General features: G+C 38.7%; 1 protein-coding gene across 3 annotated transcripts in view; it reads left to right on the forward strand.

Moving 5' to 3' along the window:
- Positions 1 to 25386, forward strand: part of LOC116841696 (GTP-binding protein RAD) — an 87214-nt gene that overhangs the window by 56409 nt on the left and 5419 nt on the right. For 2 of the 3 annotated variants that reach the window (XM_032809965.1, XM_032809966.1), the window contains 3 exons: positions 16972 to 17054; positions 18052 to 18241; positions 19547 to 23858. In XM_032809965.1, coding sequence (XP_032665856.1) covers positions 16972 to 17054; positions 18052 to 18241; positions 19547 to 19836 — 563 coding nt within the window. In that variant the 3' untranslated portion in view covers positions 19837 to 23858. Of the gene's footprint in view, positions 1 to 16971; positions 17055 to 18051; positions 18242 to 19546; positions 23859 to 25386 lie in introns of those variants that run through there. The other variant, XM_032809967.1, reaches the window with a different exon arrangement.

Consider the following 25386-nt stretch of genomic DNA (forward strand, 5'->3'; position numbering starts at 1 on the left):
TTTTCGCTAGAAAAGGAATGTTTTTTCGGTAAGAGTTTTCACTTAGAATATGAGATTAGCAGGAGGCAGCATCTTCCAACTTCTTTAAGACGTTAGAATGTACTATTATATTTTTGGTTTTAGAAGAATTCTTTTGGAGTCAGATATGAGAGAATTTCTACGAAAAATAAGATTATATATTTTTTTTTATAAAAACGTTTCTTCAAGCCGCTGGGTTGAATGAGTGAGAAGTTAAATTTATTATTTGTCGTTAACTTTCACAAATTAAAACTTAGAACCGCGGTTGGACAACAAAGTCTCGTTCTTCATCACGACGTGTTTACTTCGTGTTGAACGAAAAATTGTCCGTCTCGACAGAATGCGTTGACTGAAGTGCTGTTTACTTCGACAAAATTCTCGATGTTAGTCACCGTGACACCTCGACCTGAACGTCGGAGAGCACCTAAGAAAGTCGTTACTCAACGGATCTCTGTCACGATGAGATTGATTTCTAAGCAGCACAGAGAGTCACGAGAAAATCGCAGAAATCTCAGGCGTACCTCACGGACGGGGCTGCTCCTCCTAGTTATAATCGGACTTCCGACTTGGGTCGCACCTGAGCCTGCTAAATAAACGAAGATGTAATGCGATAAGGAGATCCGCAAATGTAATCTGCCTTTCGGAAGCGACGGGGATTAACCCGAGAATAATAGGGTGGGCTATGAATGTACCTTAAGCAATACATTTTGCTTAATAACATTTGTAATGTTGATAAGTGTGTGGCTCTAAATTCTCAGTAACTTTCAGTTGAATTTTCGTCTTGGCTCTTGTGAGATCCTTCTTCCATCTCGCGGGCTCCCGCAGGTCGCAAATATATGTGACAGCAGCTCCGTTTTATATTTTGATATATTCGTAACTACAAAGCTTCAACATTCATGTGGATCTCTTGTGATCATTTAGCCATTGTAATTTTTGCGATTGTCACTGATCAACTTTTGTACAGTCTGACATTCACTTTTGTCACTTTTATTTTCAAAGAAGAGAAGAAAATTTACAAGATTGAAAATTCGAATTTTGTGATGTTTTTACTAATATTGTATTTATTTATTATAAAAGTAGATATACAAAGATAGACTATACAAATTTATAGACTATACTAACTTATAGATTATATAAAGTATTCTTGTGCATTATTACAATATATGAAAAGTAGAAAATTATTATTATGCAGAATATAGCTAGTACTGAAAATAATGCAACATATCAAAGGGTTATTTCTCCGAAACATTTTGATTTCTCCAAAATGGTTTATTGGAAAATTATGAAAAAAATCAGAATTCATCTTTACATTTTTAGAAACAATACTGAGTAGAGAAAAAAATTGTTCTTACGAATAAAATTAATTCGAGGTTGAAAGGGTTAATGTCAAAGTAGAGCTTTATTATTGTTGGGTTAAATCGCGATGGAATGTTTCATCGCGCGTGTCGCTTTCACGATCCGTGAGCGAGTGATCCACATGTCTTTCCGGCTGGCCCGCTTACATCGCACGCGAATTTACGCCCCACGGTCTCCTGTGTATTTCGATTGCGCGCCCGTTGAAAGACGACGCGTCGAGCTTCATTCCGAGATAAAACGTGGTTTCCGGGATCCCTCCGGGATACGCACTGCCGCCGTTGAATGAGTCAAATTGAGCGATTGAAGTTAAGTTAATACCTTCGAATCCAATCTCTGTCGCTTTACGACCCGTCCACTAACAAAAGGGGACGAGATTATTCCACGTTCGACGTGGACGGTTCTTCTGCTTCGCGTTCCCCCGAGTCGACGTTTCTTCTTGGCGATTGTGTCTTACGATCTCTTAATCTTTATTATCGATAAGGTGACCAGATGTTTTTCTGATACTTCCCTCTTGGTTCTGTTTTTCCCGGGACAGTCTTGATTTTTTACTCTTCGTCCCGAATGCTATCCGGGACGCCGATTTGTCCCGAATTCAGCCAAGTTGTCCCGGTTTATTTATGGAGAATTTTTCAGATGCTTCTGACAAAGAAAGACCTTCTCAAGAAAATTCACAGCTCTGGTAAATATAGTAGTCTCGCTTCTTCTTTTTCATTTCGAGTAAGAATAACAATAATTTTATCTTAGCAATAGTTTTTATTTCTACTATATGTAGCAGGCCTTCATTGTTAAATTATTTTTCGTGTATTTATGACATATAAGTATTATATATACAAAGAAATTATTCGATAAAAAATTAACACTCGGACATTTCCGATCAAAATACTGATAAATTTTTATATTCGATCAGGATATCCGATTACATTTAATCGAATACTTCCAATCGTAATGACATTTCGTCAGATAAAAGAACCGATTAAAAAATTATGAACCGATATTTTTTATCGGATATTTCCCTGATCGGATATAAAAATTCATTGGTATTTTGATCGGAAATATTCGTTTGCTAATTTCTTATCGAATAATTTCTTTCAGTGTATATTTTTGAAGAGTTCTAGATTTAGAGCTGGGAAATTTAGTTACCGTAAGATGGGGTTACTTTGTGACTGTAGGGGTGATAATTATCACTATTGACCAATATTCACTGTGTCACAAAGTAACCCCTACAGTCACAAAGTAACCCCATCTTACGGTACCTTATTACCGAATATCTGAACTTCTTGTTCCGAAGTAAAATCTTGTTAAAATAGAATTCAGTCGGAATTAAGCGAATAGTAAGACTTCGTAATTTATTAGGTCGGTGAAAGGGATTCGGTATTTTCATATTAAAAATTCTCGTCGGAAGTTTGCGTATTAAGGCTTCTAGACTCGGCCATCTTGGTTAATGTCAGCGAAAAAATATATGTCGTAAAATTAATATGACAAAACAGTAAGAATGATTACGACAATTTCGTTTTTCTTCATTTGATGAACACGACAAAACTTTTGCACTTGTCTGCAGGTCAATTTAAGGAAATGTTTTTTTTCAGTATAGCTGAGCTCTACGTTTATGGAAGAACAGTCGTTCCGTCGATTTAACACGTCTGAAACGATCAATCTCGCGAAGGTGTCCCTCGAATGGTCGGCGAATTTTCGCGTTGTCACGCGATGCGTAAACCCTCCGCCCGGCGCGCAACGCAATTGTCGCATTGTCGCGGCGATCGATCTGAAACTCGCATTCGTTACTCGACGCAACAGCAAGTGTGATTTAACGGGACGTCAGCGTTTTATCGTGTCTGCGGCGCACAACCCGGCAGTTTTCAGCGTGTGCCGAGTCGAGCGAGAGATTCCTCGTCGCGCGAAAGCGAGCCGCTGCGTTGCATAAAAATGTTCGCCGCCCAATGTCGATTACCAAAGTGTCAGAGACGCCTCGCGTAATATAGAATTCGCGTGGGTATTTGGGTCGAGGACCCGTGCACCGTTTCGACTCGGCGGTGTGAATTATCGTCGCGATTCTGTCAACCAGCCTTCCATCCTCGCCACTGCCCGGCTGTTAAAACACAGACACGAAATTATTTTCGCGCCCGCTCGATCGCATTGATTTCTATCGTTACACTTTTTTTCCGCTAAATCCACGGGGGAAGTCGTCGTGACGCAAATGTATTTCAATTTATGTTGATGTTGTAAAGGTCTCCTGATCGAAGAGTGGATCTTGTTGAAGTTGCATGATTAAGAAAAGGGGAGAATTAAATTATTGTTTACAAGTTTAGTAGATTTACTTTGTGATAAAACTACGAAGAGAGTTTTGAAAAAGGGAATTCAATTATTGCTTATTAATTATTTGAATTTTGAATTTAGTAATTTGTCGTGGCGAAAAGTTTTATGAAAATAAAGTTGTAATATTTAACATGCGAGATTGAGGAGATCAGTTAAGAATAATCGATTTCGTGCTTCTCCGTTTGAAAAGAGTACCTTCAATTAATGCTGCAATTCTAAGCAAATATGTGAGTAAATCGTAAAATCGTAGCTTACGAAAAAAAAAAAACAAGAAAAATCGTAGATATTTACGAATTATCATATGATATACGGTCTGCACAGAATTGCAGATTTACTCATCATTCTTACGGGTCTTACGAAAACAAGTTACGCGTTTTACAATTTTGTCTAGAATTACAGTATTTCTTTCGCATTATTCACTATTTCGGATCGAAAAATGAATCTTGTTGAAATCGCACGATTGTACAAAGAAAGAAGTGACTTGTTGTTTAAGAATCTGAATCTGAATTTGAAATTTAATAGTTTTCCGTAACAACACTAAGAGAACAATTTTGGAAGAAGAAATTGAGTTTATTAGTTACTTGTATTCTAAATTTAACGATTTGTGATAGTGGATTTTTATGAAAGAGAAAATAATATGAGACACACGAAGCTTGAGAAGATTAATCAGGAATAATTACTTTCGCGCTTCTTTCTTTTTGAAACGAGTACCTTCAATTATCGAAATTAATCGAACACTTCCATCAACCACGTTTCCACGGTGTATCCCTTCGATAAACTGCGACCTCATCTCTTATATCCAGCGTTATATCGGATAATCGGGAACCCACTGACATCGACTGACGTGCCATGTCTCACATCTCTCACCCTTCCTTCTCCTTATCCTCCCCCGCGAACGATCAGCGCTTTCTCATTGGATTTAATAACGACCGTCGCGCTCATCGCGATTAATCACGCAATTTTCTCTAGCGTGTCACCTTCTTGCGATTTCGCAGATCGTGGAGAAGGAAGCGGGACTTCTCTCGTGATTCTTTCTTTCATTAGCGCCAAGATATGATAAGCGAGACGGGCGAGGCTTTGTTGCCAGTCGGACACATTGAATCCACGACGTTCGGCGACGTCACTCGGCGTTATTACGATCGATATTCTCGCGAGCTATCAAACAATGGGTCATGCTCGTCGGCCAGAAAAAAAAATCCGCGCCCTCTATTCTTCCTCCGTCTCTTCCTCTCTTTCCCCCTTGCTTCTCCCTCCTCTCTCTCTCTCTCTCTCTTTCTCTCTTTTGTTACTGTGAATATTATTTGCGAATTTATTTCTGCGTTCAAATGAATCTGTAAGCTGATTGTAGGTATTTCTGTTTGCAACTCTGTAACTCATGTAATTTATCCCATCTATTCTTTTTATCTATGTCTAGACTCCTGTAATCATTATTTTTGTATTAAAGCTGCAAGAAATTAAGAAAAGAAAAACAAACAGGATAAAAAATTGGTCTTTTAGAACCAAGTACATTTCATGCATTGCTATAAGATGATTATATTTATTACAAAAGAATTTATTTTTTCCTTTTAAAGAAAGATAAAAAGGCTTAGATCCAAGAATGTATAATTTAGATTTAACGCAATAGTCCGAGTTAAAAAAAATCTTAAGGCCCAATAGAGTTTACTCTGCTCTACTCCTTCCTTCTCTCGTCTGTTTCCTCCCTTTATTCTTCCCACTGCAATATAACGAGGATATATATCGGTTAAAGTGCGCGTCGGTCAACGTCACATCGAAATGGAAATAACACTTTCGAAACGGATCGAGATGTTCCCGCCGTAACTCGCACGCCGTTGTTGAACGTTATAAAGTATGCGAGGACGCGAATAAGCCCACACGCGTGTGACAGCGGCTTTATTACGGCGCGGTAATAGATTTTCCAATCTTTCATTACAGCGGCCCAGGAATTTTCGACAGCGAACGGATGTCGCGATCGCGAAATTGCGAACGCGGGCAAGGCGCGCAAAAACATAGACGCAAATACGACAGTATTTATCTGTCTACGAGCGCGGACCGGTGTGCCAAATGCCAAGGGACCACCCGAAGGATAAACGCTGATCCTGTGTTGGTTTTCGAAAATGTTAACGACTTCGGCCCCGACTTCGGTTCTCTCTTCCTGAGATAAACTTTCATGATCATCGCAACGTGAGACACAATCGAAATGATGGAGAGAGGAACTGTGCAATTCTTTTGAATTATATTTATCAGGCAAATATACTGAATTGATTATCGAACTTGCATAATGCAATAGCATAAATTTATATTGACGCAGCATTATACAGGGTGTCCGATAACTGATCGAGCAACCGCCGTGTACGAGTAGAAATAATCATAACGGGTCAAAATAATCATAAAAGTTATATGCCACTTTGAAATTGTTTCAATATTTATTCCGTAATTAATTAAAATGTATAAACGAATAAGCTCACGAGAAGCGGTAGGACAGGCTTTGTGTGTAAAAGAAATGGCTTACCTCTTAGCAACGATAAGTAAACAGTTGATTTCGAGGCGGAGTAACAAGTGACACGTATACGTTACTCCGCCTCGAAATCAGCTGTTTACTTATCGTTGCTAAGAGGTAAACCATTTCTTTTACACACAAAGCCTGTCCTACCGCTTCTCGTGAGCTTATTCGTTTATACATTTTAATTAATTACGGAATAAATATTATACAGAGAAAGTTTCAAAATGGTATATAACTTTTATGATTATTTTGACCCGTTCTACTCATACACGGCGGTTGCTCGATCAGTTACCGGACACCCTGCAAAAAATATTGATGAAGCATTTATCAACAATTGCACACTCAGAATTACGTGTCATGTTTTGCACGACATATTGTTTCGAGCAAATCTCAATCAGTCTTTCCGCACTTCACTTTTTCGTGTTTCTATTCCGTCATATCTGTCTATGCGACAGATATGAGTGCCGTATGAACCACTCATGAGCGATGCAACTTTTACAAGTAGAGATTGGCAAAACTAGTGCCAAATTTACGTATACTTGTCTATCTAAGCTATAAGATCGCGGAAGGACTTGATAAATTCGGCAGCAACTTTGCTAGTCCATTTGTAAAGGTCGCATCTCTTATGAGTAGTGATTCATGCGGTATCCATCACACAGAATGCCGAAATAGAAACACGATGATCGCCCAAAAAATACGTCAAATGTGAAATAAAATGCATCAATGTAACAAGAAATTATATTATTGTATGATATAAATTTAATGCTTAAATCGACAGTATATTTGCTTTAGAAATTTTATTTAATAAACTGAAAGTTTTTACACTGAGAAAAAATATTTAGAAATTAACAATTATTTATTAGATGAGTACCATTAACATATTTACTTAAATAAAAATCCTCTTTATTTAAATCGCATGAGAAATACGAAAAAAACTGATTGAGATTCGCTCGAAGCAATATGTCGTGCAAAACGTGACATGTAATTCTGAGTATTGTTCATTCGGTTTAAGTAAACGATACTCGATTTAAATGAAAAGAATTTTAATTTAAGTAAATATGTTAATGGTGCTTATCTAATATAAATAATTGTTAATTTTTAGATATTTTTTTTCAGTGTATCCACAATTTATTCATGTTTTTTCTCCTTCTCTCTCTCTCTCATATGTGTGTGCGTGCGTACCTGTCTATCTTGCATCATTCTTCATCTCTTGATCTTGCAGTATATGTTCTTGTAGACTTTCCGCTCTTTACCTTGGTGATCGATGTCATTTGAAGGCTCTCGAGCACATCGCGAGGACGAGCAGAGTCGCTTCGATAAACAGACTCTGGATCTTTCATCGATCATTTTCACCGCAAGGCAAGATAAACGAAGCTATTTTATTCGTCTCCTTTGCCTCTTGTTTTCTATGTTTTATCTTTATTTATTGTGCATTTATCATGCTATTTATTGTATCATCGACCATTGTTCACAATTGTGAAGGAAAAATTCCGACGACTTTTTTTTGTGTCACAATGCATCGCGTGTTGAGGATCGAGCAACAAGAGCAATTCCTCGTCCCACTTGACTATTTACCTTTTTTATTTACATAAATAAAAAGCGAATAAGGGAGAGACCGCACACTATTCACATAAACGCGCTCGCGGAAAGAGTCAACGATCGATCTACCCGTTATTAATTATCACCGTGTATCCATTCCATTAGTGTTCTTTAGTTGATTACCCTTACGCACATATACATATACACACATGCATATGCGTATACTTACGCTGCTATAATTTCATTAATAATTTAATCACAGCACTCAATTATTTCTACATGACGGCGCGTATTCATCGAATTTTGCTGTAGCCTGCAGCCGATTCTCGCTTATCGACGCGACCTTAACGATATGCATATCTTCCTCTCTCTCGGCAAGGTTTTTTCCAATATCACAGCTATGAATTGACCGGTGAGAATGTGTCTTTTATTAACGAAGGGGGATACGACAGCCACGTGTTCGCGCCGAGCTTATCCCGCGCGTGTTGAACCTTGCGAGTTTATTTTAATTACAGGGATTATAATCGCGTTCGGAGAGCAACGAACCGTGTCAGCATGCGGATTACAGTTCGCGTTATTATGGCACAGCACAATGGCGACACAATGTATAGTCCGATGAGCGACCATCAGGTAGTCGCGCGCAGTTAAACAACAATATTCCAGTTAATCTCACGCAAGCCGCGTGAGATCATAAACTAAGATAAATTACCGTTCCCGACATGCTGTCTCATATTCGTGATAAAATATTGAGTTGACTCCGGGAATAGGTTCGTGTGGATTTTTGTCCAGTTAGCATATTGGCATTAGGAGGATAATTCTCCATACACACACATACACAGTTGGCCATTTATGTATACACTTTGCTAGCTGACATTCCGGGACATATTTTGTGGTATAAATATTTAAAAATAGTGTAGTAAAGTATTGCGTTAAAAAAAATGGTGATATTGTTAAAACAAATATTATTATCTTTGTTACGGCTTGACAATGAAAGGCGGTAATAAATTTCCCCGATGCATGCACGCTTTTGTACCTCCGTGAAAATAATTAGACTTTGGTTGGGACCAAATTATCCCTCACCCATTATATTCCCCTTTCCACCGACATTCCCCGCTTCAATTATTATATGTTTCACTCATTACTAAACTGCTTTGATGGTACAAACTTCGCTTCTTTAGAAGATGTGAAAAATCGTAGACGTTTCCTCGCCGAAGAGGCATGAGAGTTTTATGAGAGCGAAATTATGAAGTTACGTGAAAGCTGGCAAAAAACTGTCGATCAGAATTGCGCATATATTAAAATGCATGATTAAAATTATTTTCAATAGAAATAAAATGCATTTCAATTTTGTTGAAAAATCCATACGAACTTATGGATCAGTCCAATCTACTTTTATTAAGTCGCAGAACGTGCTTGGATTTTAACTATGTGTCAATCGCATACTGAGAGAAATTATTCAATAAAAAATTAACAAATAGATATTTCCGATCAAGATACTGTTGAATTTTTGTATCTGATTAGGAAACATTCCATATCGGTTCATAATTTTTTTCATCTGTTTATCTGATGAAATGCCATTATGACAGAAAGTTTAATCGCGATTGCGTGACTTCGCGGAGAGAAAACGACTCAGATCGAAAACCGACACGGAAATATCGCCGACACGATTTGCGCGCGCGAATAATTTAGATGTTCTCCGAAAGTAACGCGCCTGAGAACGCCAGGCAAGTTGTCGATTTCGAATCGCACGAGCTCGCCGATTTGCATTCAAATGATCGGAGATTCCGCGATGAAATCGCGCCCTTTTCGCCGAATTTGCAATTTTCGCGCGCTCGTCTGCAAATCTGCATATCGTTTTTCCGTGTAACTTTGGCGCTTACCGCGCGGAAAGCGCGACGATGCGAATTAGATTTCGCGTGGGAAAAATGGCATACAATTTTTCCGGCTCCTTTGAAAAACATTTATGCGCAGGACACGTCGGGTATTCGCGTTTGGATCGTTCGTCGACAATGATATCCGGTTCATATGTCAACACGACGCTATGTGATTGTTGTAGAAAAGCTTCGACTGCAATGGACGACGCAGTTGTGAGTTTTTGATCGTACGATGATCGAGACGAGGAGTTTATTCTTCCGGAATGAAGCGGACGGGAAAGGAAAGAGGGCGGCGAGGGTGGCCGATTAATTCTTTCGTACCTGGGCATATATGTTTACGAAGAAAATCATAACTTTAAAACAAATAGTTCCATCGAATTCTACCTTGGCTTGTTTTAGAGAGGAAAGTTAAGTCTGTATGTAAAAAATTAATATACTTTTAAATTTAATATTTTCAATAAAATATAATTATTTAAAATTTTTTGAAATATAACTAACTTGTAGCTACTAGCAACGCCTCTCAAATGCTTCTCCATCTAGCTCAGCAAATTCATAGAAGAGAGGAGCTATTACTTATAAAAGTCATATTTATCAACTATTCAATATGTTATCAGATAGATCAACACACACACACATTTCAAATATTAATTGTTAATATTATCTTAAATATAAATTTTAATATTTTAAATATCAATTTTTATCTGATTTGTAATCAAAGATCAGACAGGAACCTATAATTCAAGTTCATATCAATGTTTCAGCTCTTCATGGTCACCATCTTGAGTCATCTTGAATTTAAAGTTTTTTAATAAGTTTGGAATCAGTGGCTCCAAAAACTTTTATAATCGTCTCAGTGTGAAGCATATGTCTTCTGGAAAAGCCGCAAATATGAAAGGGTCAAAAGACGATAAATAACACGGCGAAAATAGCGGCGAAATTAGTCCAAGACGGCCTACAGTCGGCTCCGAGATTTCTGTACGGCATATGCGATCGCGTCTATTCCAGTCGCCTCTCGCACGAATTCGGATCAGCCGCGATCGAAATTATACATCGAGATCTCGACCGACCGACCGACCGACCGACCGACCGGTCGGCCGGCCGACGCGAGCAAAAAGAATTTAGGCTAATGTCAAGTTTCGCGTGATAATTTTGCTGCAAATTGAGATCGAGGCCGAGAAGCCCCACGACATCACAACGGGCGGAAAGGTGCAGGAGAAAATGGACGCACAGCGCGCATCCTGTGTTCCGAAGTGCGCGATTCTAATTGGTTGGAATCTTGGACTTCTTTTGGCATGTCGAATTAATTACATTACGTTACATGTTTTGATTAATTTGTTGCGCTTTTGTCACGAAGATTCGGAGATGTTTAAATTTGAATGAAAGAGTGGCGCGGTTCTCTAGCACGTGTTCAGGAGAAAAATAATTTGCTGGCCCAACAAATTTTCTAGCTAGTCTAGCAAAATCTTTTCATTATTATATGGACAGCAAAAAGTACTTTTGCTAAGAGTATTAATCACTATTTGCTGGATATAATTTGCTGAATCTACAAATTATTTTGCTATAAGAATCATGATGGATTTATATAAGCAGTTTTGCTCCAACAGCAAATAAATTTGCTAAGAATACATTATTTTGCATCCATAGCAAATTAACGTGATTCTTAGAACAAATATATTCAATAAATTTTTTTTATCCTGACAACGAAACTATTTCTGCTCTGACAACGAATAATTTGTAAAATTTGTTGTCAACTAAATTTTTTTGCTGTCACTACAAATATGCAGTAGCAACGACGATTTTGTTAAAAGAGCAAAATTTTTTTCTCCGTGTACTCGGAAAGTTCTGCTCAGGTTTTCAAATCTCCAGATTTCGATTTTTCAGGCCGATGTACGTTCGCCGACCGTCGAGTACTGGTCCTTGCAGCTAATCTTCTCGCGATCGTCGAGCTTCCCGGCCGAATCTCATTATTTCCTCTTGAAACTTCTTCTTTGATCTACCTCCGCATCATTCGCTTCTTCGCGGCTCCGCTGCGTCATCCGAATTTACGATTCGGAACGTAAGCACAAAGAACTCCGCACGTTGCGTTTCGCGAGCGTGAACACCAACGACGGCCGCGACGGTTTCGTGACTTAGCGTGGAAAAAGGGAGCAACGCGTGAGCGGGTCCAATGGAGTACGTCCGCTTCTGAAAAGCGAGCGAAACGATTTCCACGAAGGTAGAAAAAAGAAAAGCGCAGAAACAAGCCGCTCGGAAATAGCCGCGGTTAATTTTGCGCCCGCTCCGTGCTATAAGCGTACATCATAGAGGGTTCGCGTCTGTTCATCGTCTGTTCTCCTTCTCGCTGTTCGTCGAGCCTCTTCTCTGCTCTTTCCTCTTCTCCCTCTCCTCTTCTTTTCTCTCCCTCTCCGTTTTTAACGATAGTAATTAGCATTATATGGGAGATGTGAACTATATGTCTATAACGTCAGCCAACTCTTGAGGGGATGCTGAAGCTGAAAATTTTACTTTCTTAAAATGAATCAGTGAAACATCACTGAAAACAGTGAATGTACACTGATTTGCAGTTATAAGTGTTGCACTGAAAGTGCTTAGTGCTATACTTACAACTGATTCCAGTGACTATTCACTGATTCACTTTAAGGAGATACTGAAGCTGAAAGCTTTACCGATACCAGAACTTTACCAGAACACTGATATTTTTTTTGCAAAGTTTACGTCGTATTGGTTACACAGAATTACAAATACTTTTACGCAATGAAAATACGTGCAAAAATAAATAGGAATATTGCTCAATATGTGACGAAAACGAACAAAAAATTTTTAATGTAAAATCTCAAGCTATCAGTAAACGTAATATTTGCCTAATATTTGCCTAATCAAAAAGTTCCGCAGCTTGTATATATTAAAAGTGTGGATGCTCCAAACAGAAAAATTTTGAAGAACATTGCTCCACTTTCGCATCTGCATTTGGAAGCTTAAAAATATCGAAAAAGTTTGCAGAAAAATTTCTACATATATATGGTTAGGTTTTCCGTTGAATATGGTAAAACAAAGCAACACACATTCATGTAAGTTCTATATATACAAGAAATACGAAAAGGATAGATGATTATGTTAGTGACGATCGTCTCTGCATTATCGATATTGTTCGAGCTCGTCATCGACTCCAGCATCCCCTTAAATCTTCTCTAAAGTCTTATATGGTGCGTTGCCGCCGGTCGAAGCGCGGTCGGTCCAGCTACGCAGTCGTTCTCCTCGCGGAAATAATAATTAGAAAAGCGAATGTAAATCCCGACAGCAGAGACCGCCGGAAAAGTCAATAATTCGCGAAATGAAAATTCGCGCGGCGCGCGCTTGCGTTCTCCGATTTCCGTTGATATTTATTTACGCTCCGGGCTGCATAATTTTGCACAAGCTCGAACTATCACCGCAACAATGTTCCGCTGTCACGGACGTGCCCGTCAATCAAACCTGTTTCTGACCTGTTGTTAACATTTCGATTCCCAAGCGGGATGAGCCGTTTATCCCATTAATAATTTTCTTAGAATAATTCTGTCAGGAAATTTTGATCATTTTTGTGAATTTTTCTAATTGATTTTTAAGTTATAAGCTTTTGTTTGAGACAAATAAATGCATATTATATACAATTTAAAAAAAAATGTAGAGAAATCTATTTATTTAGGGCGAGTCATTCGCCCCTCTCAGAAATTTATCGAAATGAATTTAGGAGTTTGCGAAATTAACATGAAAACCGAAAGGTTTACACGTTGTTTTTCGTTTGCGCGCTCGCTCGCTCGCTGGCATCGGAATAATTGCTCCGTGAAAAATACGTGAAAAATGCCGCGCCCTGAAAAGTGCTGTCAGTGGCGGCCTTTGAATCGCGGCCGCGTTGTGTATTCCGGCGAAACGTCTCGTTCACTGAACCACATGACACCACCACTTGAATATTTCGCGCGAGTCGTCGCGATTTCTCGTTAATTATCTGCCTTGAGTCGTCTTAATTCGTTTGCTTCACGGCCGTATTTCGCTTCGGGACTACCGAGAGAACAAAAATAGTTAATATTTCACTAAAATTAGGAATATATATTTTTAGCTTCACGCAAAATCATATTTCTCTGTTGTTCTAATAATAAAAGAACTAGTGCATACTGGTGCAACAAGTTAGAGTAAGAGAAATATATTTTGTTTTATTCTAACTTATTGCACCAGTTCAGGCATTTCAGCTAAAAAGAACAGATTTAATGTCGCCGAAACATTATAATAACGCTTTCCACTAAAATGACTATAATCATTTCACTACTTTCTTCAGATGAATCAGCAAAATTGGTTGAATCAGTAACAGAGGAGATATTTCGCCAACAATCAATCAACATTCACCGACTTTCAGTGAAAATATTTCTGCTTTATTGTTCTGTCTTGTCCCTCGCTGATTTTTACCAGCGATGGCAAGATTTCACTATGAAATGTGTCTGTAGCATACAGATTCGTTGTACGCTCGCGAAATCCAATTTTTTGCGTTGGCGACGATGGAATCAACAGCTTTCATGCGCCATGCATGTGATGCACGCGGTCTGCGTTTGCAAATAGCACAGAAAATGGGAACAATAAACATATTAACTGATCTTTTCGGCGAGATTTTGCTGATTGTAGAAATAATATACAGAAAACAACATATTTGATTATTTATTTATTAAGGATAAGGGATATAAAATTTATTCGCGCGATAGAGATAAATTTTATTTCAGCGAAATAGATGTTATTTCGCAGGAAACTTTATGTCCCACGAATATTTTCAAGTATTTTTTCTCAGTCATTTCACTTGTATAACCGAGCAACTAGTTATAGCATCTCACACTGAGAAAAATTATTCGAAGAAATTAACAAACGGATATTTCCGATTAAAATACCAATAAATTTCTGTAACCGATCAGGAAACATTCGATGAGAAATATCGATAAAACAAGGGATGCAGCCGGTGGGACGTTCTGCGTATCGCGTCGCATTCTTCTTCGTTGAGCCTCATCATGATTTCTCCTTGCTCGAGTGAGCGATCGAGAGATGTATCACTTCGACTTCTCTTTTTGTCGTTCTTCCCCTCGCGTTTTCCGCGTGACACTGCCGCACACACATCCGCTGAGCCAACCGTGTCTGACCGTTGACCTCCATTTTCTGGCAACCGCCGGCCGCACGAGACTCCACGTCGCGAATTTACGCCGGCGATTCGGGGAATATCTCGCGGCTGTCGGCATTTATCGTGCGACACCGCGACGAGCGACTGTTGTCGTCTGGTAACGTCGACGTGATACGGTAACTCACGATTTCGGAAGTCGGATTTCGGCAGCGTTGGAAACTTCGGGTCGCCTGCAAAATGAGTTATTTTTGACAAATTTAAAATCTGTAAATAGGGTGTCCCAGTTCGCGCGACTTTAATTTATGCTGACAGGCTCTCTGAGTGATTCAGAGTCAACCTTTCTTCAAACGCTCCCAGGAGCGAAAACGCCGACGGATTTCTGAGATACAAACGCTCGAAAAAGTGGAGCGAACGAAACTTCGAACGACCGAGTGGATAACAAAATTGTTTACCTCTGTCAATTTCAGGTGGCCTTTACTTTGACAGAGAGAATTTTATTTTCTTTGCGCCTTACTTAAAAATATATGTTACGTGAGAAAAAATTGACAAGTCACCATGAATTGTGAGCTCCCTCGATATTTTCGATGAGAAAAAATTAATTCTAAATTGCACAGAGAACGTGTGTATAAATTAAAAACTCGCAAGAACTGGGACACCCCGTTATTTCTGTAAAATCTGTATATACGCAGTTGTGTCTGACAATTGTTGATTCACTCGTTGTGTGCAGGTAAAACTCAATGAAACTGAATACAAAATTCCTCTACCATTTTGCAGACAATTGTAAAATTTTGTAAAGTTTTTTGAGTTATTACTAAAAAAAAATTGACGTATAATCTGCAATAATGAATCAATGAATTTATAATCAATGAAGTTTGACATGACGCGATTTTTTTGTTTTCTTGTAAAAATTCTTTTTTTGCGACTTTCCAAACCAAAATATCCCCTTAACCTATGACTTTATAGCTGCGTTTTCGAGACGTTCATTATTCGTAGCGAGCGCAGTTGGCAACCGCGAAATTGCATCTCCGTCGGAAAAAGATCAGTTAGGACAACGACACCCGGTCTAATCCCTGACGTCATTGACGGCGTTTCGTCAGTGGCCAAAATCAATCGGCGGTGCTCTTGACAGCTGTGCGGCGGTCTGCGCGACGTATTTAGACGCATGGGATTACGTCGGCCAGTTCTCTCTCTCTCTCTCTTTCTCTTTCTATCTTTTTCTCTCACACTCTCTCCTTCTTTCCCTCTTTCTCCTTTGCACGTTCGCGACGAGAACGAGTTCTCCTGGCCCGGTAGTTTCCCTTCAAGCGCGTTTTATTTGCGTCTTTGATTATTTTTCCACCATCTCGTTCGTTTCGTCGACTGGTAAGAGAGAAAGAAAGAGAGAGAGAGAGAGAGAGAGAGAGAGAGAGAGAAGAAGGGAAAAAGAGAGAAAGATAAATGAGCCCGGTAAATCGTAACGGTGTCTGTCCTTTTCTTTTTTTCGTTTCTGCCCATCTTTCTTTTGTCCGGAAGAAAAAGCGCAAGGTGCGCGATGAGACTAAACGCGAGTCGTCACTCTGGGAGACAAAAAAGAGAGCCGACATTCGATTAAAAGTGGAAAAAGCAAATGAGATCGAGTATCTCGCAGATAAAGCATCCTGCTAATCTACCGTGGGAAAGGTTTCGCGGAGAGAAAAACGAAAAATATTAATTATTCTGTAGGAGAAATAAAATTTGTTGTTTAAGTTGTTCGAGGGAGGTTTTTTTTTTTTAATAAACAAATGCTAGATTTATCATTTGATTTGAAATCGGAAATGTTTTTTGCAGTGAGATGTACTTTTACTACCAAGAAATCAGTCGTGTATGAAATCAGTCGTGTTTTTTCAATAAATTTCCTCGATGCAACTGGCGTCAGTTTAATCGATTGTCCGTTGGCGGCCACAGTTAATTTCCATCGTTGAACTGCTTGTTTGGATAGTTGGATTAATATTTTTGTGTACATAATATATATATATATATATATATATATATATATATATATATATACATTTTTTTTTCATGAGAGCGTAATGCAGCAACTTTGCGATTTCCAGGGAATATACTCTGATATTCTTTTAGGAATATTATATTTACACGCGCCTATGTGCCTATGTTATCTTTATTTCCCTTTAGATTTCTTACGATATTCGATCTACCATAAAAAGTTCTTTCCTGAAGGACGAGCGTCCGTAGAATTTATCCATCTTTTATTCTTATTGCAGATGTGCCGAGCGAGCAGTCGGTTTTTGTGATGTTGAACGGAGAAGAGAGCGAGCTTAGATTTTTAAATATCGCCAATCCAAAGGTAAGAGCAATTATTGGAAAAATTACAAGTACTATATAATTTGCTATTTATGTATGAAAAAGGAGTAAAATTTTTTTTTAAGACAACACGATCAACACAACGCACGGGGAAAATATTATAGTAAATTTACGTTAAATTTATATTTGTTCTTACAATGTGTTTTGTATTATACTAAAATCTGTTTTGGATTATACTAAAATGTGTTTTGGATTATACTAAAATCGTAGTATTACTTATTATATTGAGAAAAAAGTACTTGAAAATTTATTAGTGAGATATAAAGTTCATTCACAGAAAAGTAAGCTTTTTTTATTTCACAAAAATAAATTTTATTTCACACAAATAAACTTGATATATCCCACAAGTAAACTTTCAATTATTTCTTCTCAGTGCAGAAATAGTAAATTTGATCTACTTGCTGTCTACTACGATATAAAAACATTCAAGTTGTATCAATGATTTTGTAATAAGAAGTCTTAAGTACTTAACATTTTTAAATAGTAATTTCAATCATTATTCTGTATGGTCCAAGATCACAAGGATTTTGTTATAATTCTTACTGCAATATTTTCTACGTGTACACTTAATGCACCTTACACAATACTCCGTGAGAAATAAAAAGAAATTAGAGTTAGTCGCGAGAAATTAATATAAACTGCCGGCTTTAATCGCACACCGTGAATATAAATGCACATCCGAAAGAATTAGCATACACCGAGTTCATTAGAGACCGAAGTAACGAAGAGCAGGAAAGAACGAAGTCGAAGTAACGAAGTTACTTAGCGAAGGAATTAAACCGATGTGATAAGAGGCGGGGGAAAATTATTACAGATTGTATCTTTCAATTTCCTCTTTTTCTTTAATTACTTTTCTATTTTCAATTCAAACACGATTTCTCGGGACGTAACGTTTGCTCATTCGTTCTGTTCGCGACGGAACGCGTGAATTTCGGGGGATGAACGAAATGCTGAATCACAAGCGTGATTCGTTCGTGCAGAGCGAATTGGACAAGATGCCGCTGCCGGACGCATTCGTCGTGATGTACTCGGTGATCGACAAGGCGTCCTTTCAAAGGGCCGAGGAGTATCTCGCCCGACTACACGATCAAGATGTTCTTCGTGGTAGACCGGCTATTCTGGTCGGCAACAAGGTCGATTTGGTTCGCTCCAGAGTGGTCTCGCCGCAAGGTAAGAGACAGGCCATCTCTCTTTTTTACGTATATCTATACCTCCTCATGGTTAGGCGGTTTTATGACACTCTACAGAATCGATTGTTCGGTTGAAACGACAGAGTGTATCTCAAGTATTCCTCTAGGTAAAAATAAGCCCGCTGTATTTGATCATCATACTTACTTTGAAAAGTGTAAAATTTTCGGAAAAGAAGTACTACATTCTGTTGATAAAAACTAACGAATTTCAAACAATTGAGACTCGAGAACCACAAGTTGCACCTTGGGATATCTGTTTTATAATTTATCAATAAATTATTTTTTAAAATAAGTTCGTTATATTTGATCATCATACTTTGAGCTGTGTTGAATTCAAAATTATCGGAGAGTAAAGTACTTCACGTTGATAAAAACTAACAGGTTTTAAACAATTGAGACTCGAAGACCACAAGTATAAGTTCAAAGCAACGTAGTGTTGCAAAAGATTAAGATATGGTTTTGAATATCATAGAGAATTAAAAATATCCATTCAAAAGTATACGTTTTCGAATATCCGTATCCTAAGAGTAGTGTTGCAAAGGATTAAGATATGGTTTTGAATAGAGAATTAAAAATATCCACTCAAAAGTATACGTTTTCGAGTATCCGTATCCTAAGAGCCTGTGCACAAGACTATCCGTAACACGTTACGTTACGTTAAGTACTGACAATGCAATGGTCATACCTGTACGTAAAATTAAACTTAAGTCAAAGCACAACGAAATCCGTAAACTTAATATGTTACGGATGTTCTTGTGCGGAGATCCTAAGCGTGACTCTTAAGCTTGATCTACAATGTGTTCTTTGCTTCTTGCTTCTTTCTCTTTATCTCTTTCTGACTCAAACCTTAAAGCCTGATCTACAATATGCTCTTTGTTGTACAATACGCGTTCTGTTTCTTGTCTTCTATCTTTTTCTGGCTTAAAGCTTAAGGTTGAGTCAGAAAGAGATAAAGAGAAAGAAGCAGGAAGCAAAGAGCATATTGTAGGCTTAAGTTTTAAGCCAGAAAAAGATAGAAGACAAGAAACAAAACGTAAAGAGCATATTGTAGATCAGGCTTTAAGGTTTGAGTCAGAAAGAGATAAAGAGAAAGAAGCAGGAAGCAAAGAGCATATTGTAGGCTTAAGTTTTAAGCCAGAAAAAAACAGAAAACAAGAAACAGAACGCAAGGAGCACATTGTAGATTAGGCTTTAAGTCAGAAAAAGACAGAAAACAAGAAATAGAACGCAAAGAGCACATTGTAGATTAGGCTTAAGCGTCCGTTATCACATTCGTGCGTTGCAGACGGGAAATGCCTGGCTTGCACGTACCGCGCCAAGTTCGTCGAGGTGTCGGTAGGCATCAACCACAACGTCGACGACCTCCTGGTCGGCATACTGAATCAGATCCGCTTGAAGGTGGTCCAGGGTCAGCTGGACAATCGAAACAGCGGCAGTGGCAGCGAGGGCAGCGCTCACTGGTACAAATCCAGGGGCGTGGTGCGCGCCAGCATGAAGGCCAGGCAGATGTTGACCTGGTTGTTCGGCAAGGAGGACAGCAAGTTCAAGAACTGCGAGAACCTCCACGTACTTTAAGTCGACGCGATCGCCGGAAGTCGTCGGGCCGTCTCCGACCTCTGCTCTTCGGGACGTAAGTACGATTCGAGGGGCCTTCTCTCCCCAATCGGAGGAGGTTCCGTCGTAAAACGTCTCCGAAGGAAGAAAGAAAGAAAGAAAGAAAGAACGAATGAAGAAATTTCTGCGCGTCGATCGAGCAAGATTAGTCAGAGTCGCGAGAATGGTAGCTCGTGTAATAGCGCGATGGATGACGAGTCGACGAATGGCTTGTCAAACTGAACGCCGAATTCTCGTAATTGAAGTCGCTTAAGGCTCAACGAGAATACCTCGTTATCCTGTCTGGAGGACGAGAGCGGTCCGAGGACCAAAACGGACCACAAGTAGCGGCGTCGGGCGAACGAAGTGCCAATTAGTGAAAAAACGCTGGTTAACGAGGCGTGGGGAGGAGATGCAGAGGGGATATCGAGAGCTCAATTCCACGCGCCTGTCTGCTGAGGCTGGAATAATTACCCGGCGAGAAACGATTAACCTTTACGGTCCCGAAGCGCCATTTATCGGCAACTTTCTTCCGGCGTGGCTTTACCCGCGCGCGAAAACTGTTCGATTCTCGTCTCATTTAATATTTCAAGTAGCATCGTTAAATTGTTCATTAAAATATTTGCCGATTTTGGATGTCCGATCCACTCGTGATGTCCGTTGGAGACGTCGCTCGAGTGTACTTCGCGTGCGGATTCTCTTTTCAGAGTTATTCGGGACTGAAGGAGTTGAATGAATTTCATCCGCAAACAGGTAATCGGCGACGAAGTGTCGCGCGTTTTTCGCCGGTGTTCATCCGAGAAAATATAATCTCATTCTCAGTGAAATCCTCTCACACATATAGCTTCAAGAGAATTCTTTTAAAACCAAGGGGAAAATATTTCGTTCACTATATTCTTAGAGGATTTTTGTCTTTCATATTTAAAGTTTTTGTTCTCTTTTTTGATAGAAATTTCTCCTAATAAGAGAACATTCCGCTTCAAGTAAACATATTCAAAGAAAATATTCAATTCAATTCAACTCAAATTCAACAATTCAATTCAAATATTAATTTAAAAAAAAGTTAAAACAATATATAATAGATTTCCGACTAATATTTCCACTTCATCAGGAGAGGAATACTTTTTTGGTAAAAGTTTTCGCTTAGAATTTGAAATTACGGAAAATAATTACATTTTGCAATTAGAGTCTTTCTTTTGGCTTTAAAAGCATCGTCTTGAGGCTATATTTAACTTCCTCAGACCTAATGTTCAGTCAATTGGATACTTTTCCAAATCTATAATCTGTCTCTCTTTATACTCGAAATGTGTGAAATCACATGTCCAGCATGTTGGACTATTGATTAATACATAGAAATTTTTTCTTAGCATTTTTGAAGTCTGATTGCGCTGCTAAATATAAACAGAATTAAGAATTCTGAGAAAAATATTTTTGTATCCTCTAGTGTAATCCCTGATGTAGAACTTAATACTTAAAAAAATTGGAGTTTTATGCCTTTAGGACTCAGGAGAATTCCTTCAAAGATGAGATTATATTTTCTTAGGTGCTCCATATATATATAGATATATATAGACTACACGAGGAACGAGCACGGCGACACGACCGGCGTTCTACACGTCACTTCCGCACGGCGCCGTGGAATCATACGATATATATATATATATACGACGCTGAATAATGCAATCAAAAAGTTCAAATTGATCATGACGATATAGGGGGGAGGGGGGGGAATTAAACTGGACCATGGCATGAACCTAGTCGCCATTAAGATGTATGACCTTACTACTGTATAATAAGACCAATTACTTAATCTTTTTATCTAGTATGTACATGTACATATATATACGCGAAAGAAAAATGAAAAAAAAAGAAAAAGAAAAAATTACGTGTAAGAGCGTATTATTACTCACGTGCAATGCATGATCTATACACACATATACACATACAGACACACAACACAGATATACACACACCCGCACACATCACGTATACTCCTCTAATCCCCGTTGACAAGTGTCGATTCCACCACGTGGCGGCATTATGCTGTCGCAAACAAAATACCGCCGCTATTCCCGTTAAATTGGCTCGTAATCGCAAAATGCCATTAATTTCTCGCGCTCCAATCAACTTCCTGTAGTGCGTTATCGCGTTACGGTCCGACAGTCTGCAATAACGCCAATGTTACTTGACATTAAGTTTCTCCCGTTCGTAGAAAAATCGTTACTCTGCCATTTAACGTGTCTATTTCGGTTAGGAGAAATACTCCGCGTGCACTTCGCGAAGAGTAAACACGTGTTATATATTCTTGCGCGCTATTTAAATAGTACTTTGGTTGTTATCGAGACTTAGGCCCGTATTAATAGCCGTCACACTTGAAACTTCGTGTCGCACGTGAGACACTCGTACTCGACTTCAAAGTTTGGATGCGGATTTCTCAGTCGAATCGAGATTATCAATACGAGGCCGCGTGTGTCATATGACACAGCTGACGAACGCGGATCGGATTCTGAAGCTATTAATAGTCGTTACTTGGAAATTCGTCCCAAATGAAGTAGCCAGATCTGAATTTAGAGTCAGATTGATGAGTTTTTCAGATGAATCCCAGCATGACAAACATGATATCGCATGTATGACTCACATAAAAAACTCAGAGACTTAACCCAGAAACTTTGGACTCTAAGCTCAAATCTGAATATTTCACGTGTGAGACGAGTTTGTAAGTAATTATTATTATTTTATTATTAATAAGTTTTTAAGGTTATTATAACAAAACCTACTTGGTCTAAATCTGCTTATTTTTTGGTAAATGCTTTAATAATTTTCGTTCTCATTTTTCTCTTTTTTGCAGTTCTTGTAACTTTAGAGAGATTATCTTGTTCTGTTAATAAAGAATTATTAAATAATTGACACCTGAATTCACTTCTGTATATCTCACGTGAGGCAAATTTCAAGTAACGACTGTGAATAAGGGTTTTATAGGCTCACCTTAATCCAGTTTTTTATACATGTAAAAAGTTTCACAATAGAACTGCGAGTATCGACTAATTTGCTTTCCCTCTGGAAATTAGATTTTCCAATTCGCGTGAATTTCTTCGTCATGCAGGATTATTTTGTACTTGTACTTCGCAGTCGCATTTCTCACATCAATCAAGTGTCATCAGTGAGTAACGCGCGATTAATTGATTGCGGCATTTTGTATGCAACATCCCGCCGCGGCGGAAATGAAATCCACCACGTTTTGCGTGTCTTCCTCGTTGCGAACGAACGAGCATCGTAGTGTGACGTATGTGTCTAAAACTATAGTCTCGTACAAAGATATATCCTTTTCGAGTCTTTAAGGAGAGTATATCTATAGGAAGTTATCTATTTTTCGCGATCTCTATGCTTGTGTACATCTCTCTCAGCGAATTCTATATAACAGTTAGCGCGAGATGAAATTAGAGAAGCCGCGAAGAACTTAATAATCCGCGTGAACACCCACGTGAACGGGAACAATGCGCGTCGATGACGTGCGATGACTCTGCAACCTTTCTTCCATTTTTTCATCCTTCAACGGCTATATATGTGTACGAGGAAAAGATTCAGACTTCAGATTAACACGAGACCTCTCTCGTTCGACGTTCTGACATTCAACATTCTGAAAGGTGTCCTTACGAGTCGAATAAGGAAGCCGATAAAAAACAAGAAAGAAAAAAGGGAAACGAAAGATTTGGGAGTTTCTTCCGGCATTCTTCGTAATCGTTGTCATCGTCATCGTCGTCGTTGGTAGGAACGACCGACGATCAGAGTATAAGGATCTCTGATAAGACAGCGCGACAAATCTTCTCTTCAGTTCTCCACGATTTTCTTTCGTAAGAATGTCTCTCAACGAGAAACTCAAGATTGTTACTAAGTGCCTTTGCGTATTTTTGTAATTTAAGCTAACTTGGTGTAGAAGTATTTTTTGTGAGTATCGCACTCTCTGTGTAATAATTTTTATTATTATACATATATTATATTACCGACACATTTGTATTCGTTGTGTTGATTTCTGTCATGTTGACCCGCGAGATCGCCGCGTCGTCGTCACACATAACACACACATACACGCATACACACACTCGCGGTGGCGTAACTTGCAAGTCGGAAATCGCGCGAAGTTGCACGAGCCCTTCCGCTTTCGCAGATTGAAGTGAGGGAGGAAGAGAGACAGAGAAAGAGAGATAAGAAAAGGTGAGACAAGCAAGGTGAGAAGTGTTCCAAGTGTATACCTGTATACACCTGTGTCCGAGATTCCCGAGGACTGTTTCACAATTATAAGGCTGGAAGCACACAGAAAAAACATAAATAGTAAAAATAAATAAATTATTGAATAAATTATCAGACTCTCAAATCAAAAACAGATAACAAAAGTCAATAAAATCCCACAACAAGATGTCAATTGTGAAATATACTATATCCACAAATGAACCAAGAAGAAAAAGGGCATTAAGCGTCTCGAGAAGTCAATCGAATGTCTCGGTCGTCATTCTTCCCAGTGTAGAAATTTTGCAGTCGACATCTTGCATGGACTCTTACTGGTTTCTTCTTTTCTTCATGTCTGAGCAAGCAGTAAAACTTAGCAGTAAACGATTTGACCAACCACAGTCGATCATTCTCCTCACGATTCGAGAATAATCGATTGTGACTGGTCAATTTTCTTATTGCTCAAAAGTCTTACCCCCCTTACGTTTTCCTGCGTGTCGTAAGAGTTACGCCGCCGATAAATCTCCGATCGTTCTCCATCCGTGTCATTAGCGTCTCCCAAAAAAAGCTGTGGATGTAACTTAGTGTTAAAGTGTCATTGTGTTTACTCGCTGTAATACGTGACGTGACAATACTGCCAGTCCTTTGGTTAATAAAATGCTGAGAAAAATGCCCGCTGCTGCAATCCGACATCATCGACGATCACTTGCGAAAGGGAGGCTCGTCAGCCTCGGAATTTTGTCTCGGTGTATGTCAGAAGAAAAGGAAAAGAAGAAAGCAGGAAGAAACTTCTTCTCGCGGGAGGAGACGAACCGTGCCGCTCGTCAACGTCCGTGCAACTCGTCGATACGCGGATTTTACAGGGCCGTCGATTTACACGTATTCGCGGTTTGATTGATGAGAAAAGCGCGATAAATAAATTCCTGTCTCTAACTCGTTCCTCGAAATAAAATATCGTAGCGTTCATTCCTTCCCCAGAAAGAATCGAAGACAAAGCGAGTCTCTTCAGCGCGACGAAGGAAAGATAAGAAAAGGAAAATCCTACACAGAGCAAAAAATACCTAAAAATTAACATATTTACTTAAATTAAAATTCTTTTCATTTAAAATGAGTATTGTTTACTCGATTTAAGTAAACAATAGTCGGTTTAGATGAAGAGAATTTTAATTTAAGTATGTTAATGATACTCATCTACTAAATACTTATAAATTTTTAAATATTTTTTTTCTCAATGTATCCAATTTCGAAATTTTCATTTCTACTGTAATCATTACTGTAATCTTCACTGTCGGGCATTGGGAAATTGGC

This window comes from Odontomachus brunneus, unplaced genomic scaffold, assembly GCF_010583005.1.
Source record: "Odontomachus brunneus isolate Ranch 3 - 2012 unplaced genomic scaffold, Obru_v1 Obru_scaffold_017, whole genome shotgun sequence".
NCBI classification, from domain to species: Eukaryota; Metazoa; Arthropoda; class Insecta; order Hymenoptera; family Formicidae; genus Odontomachus; species Odontomachus brunneus.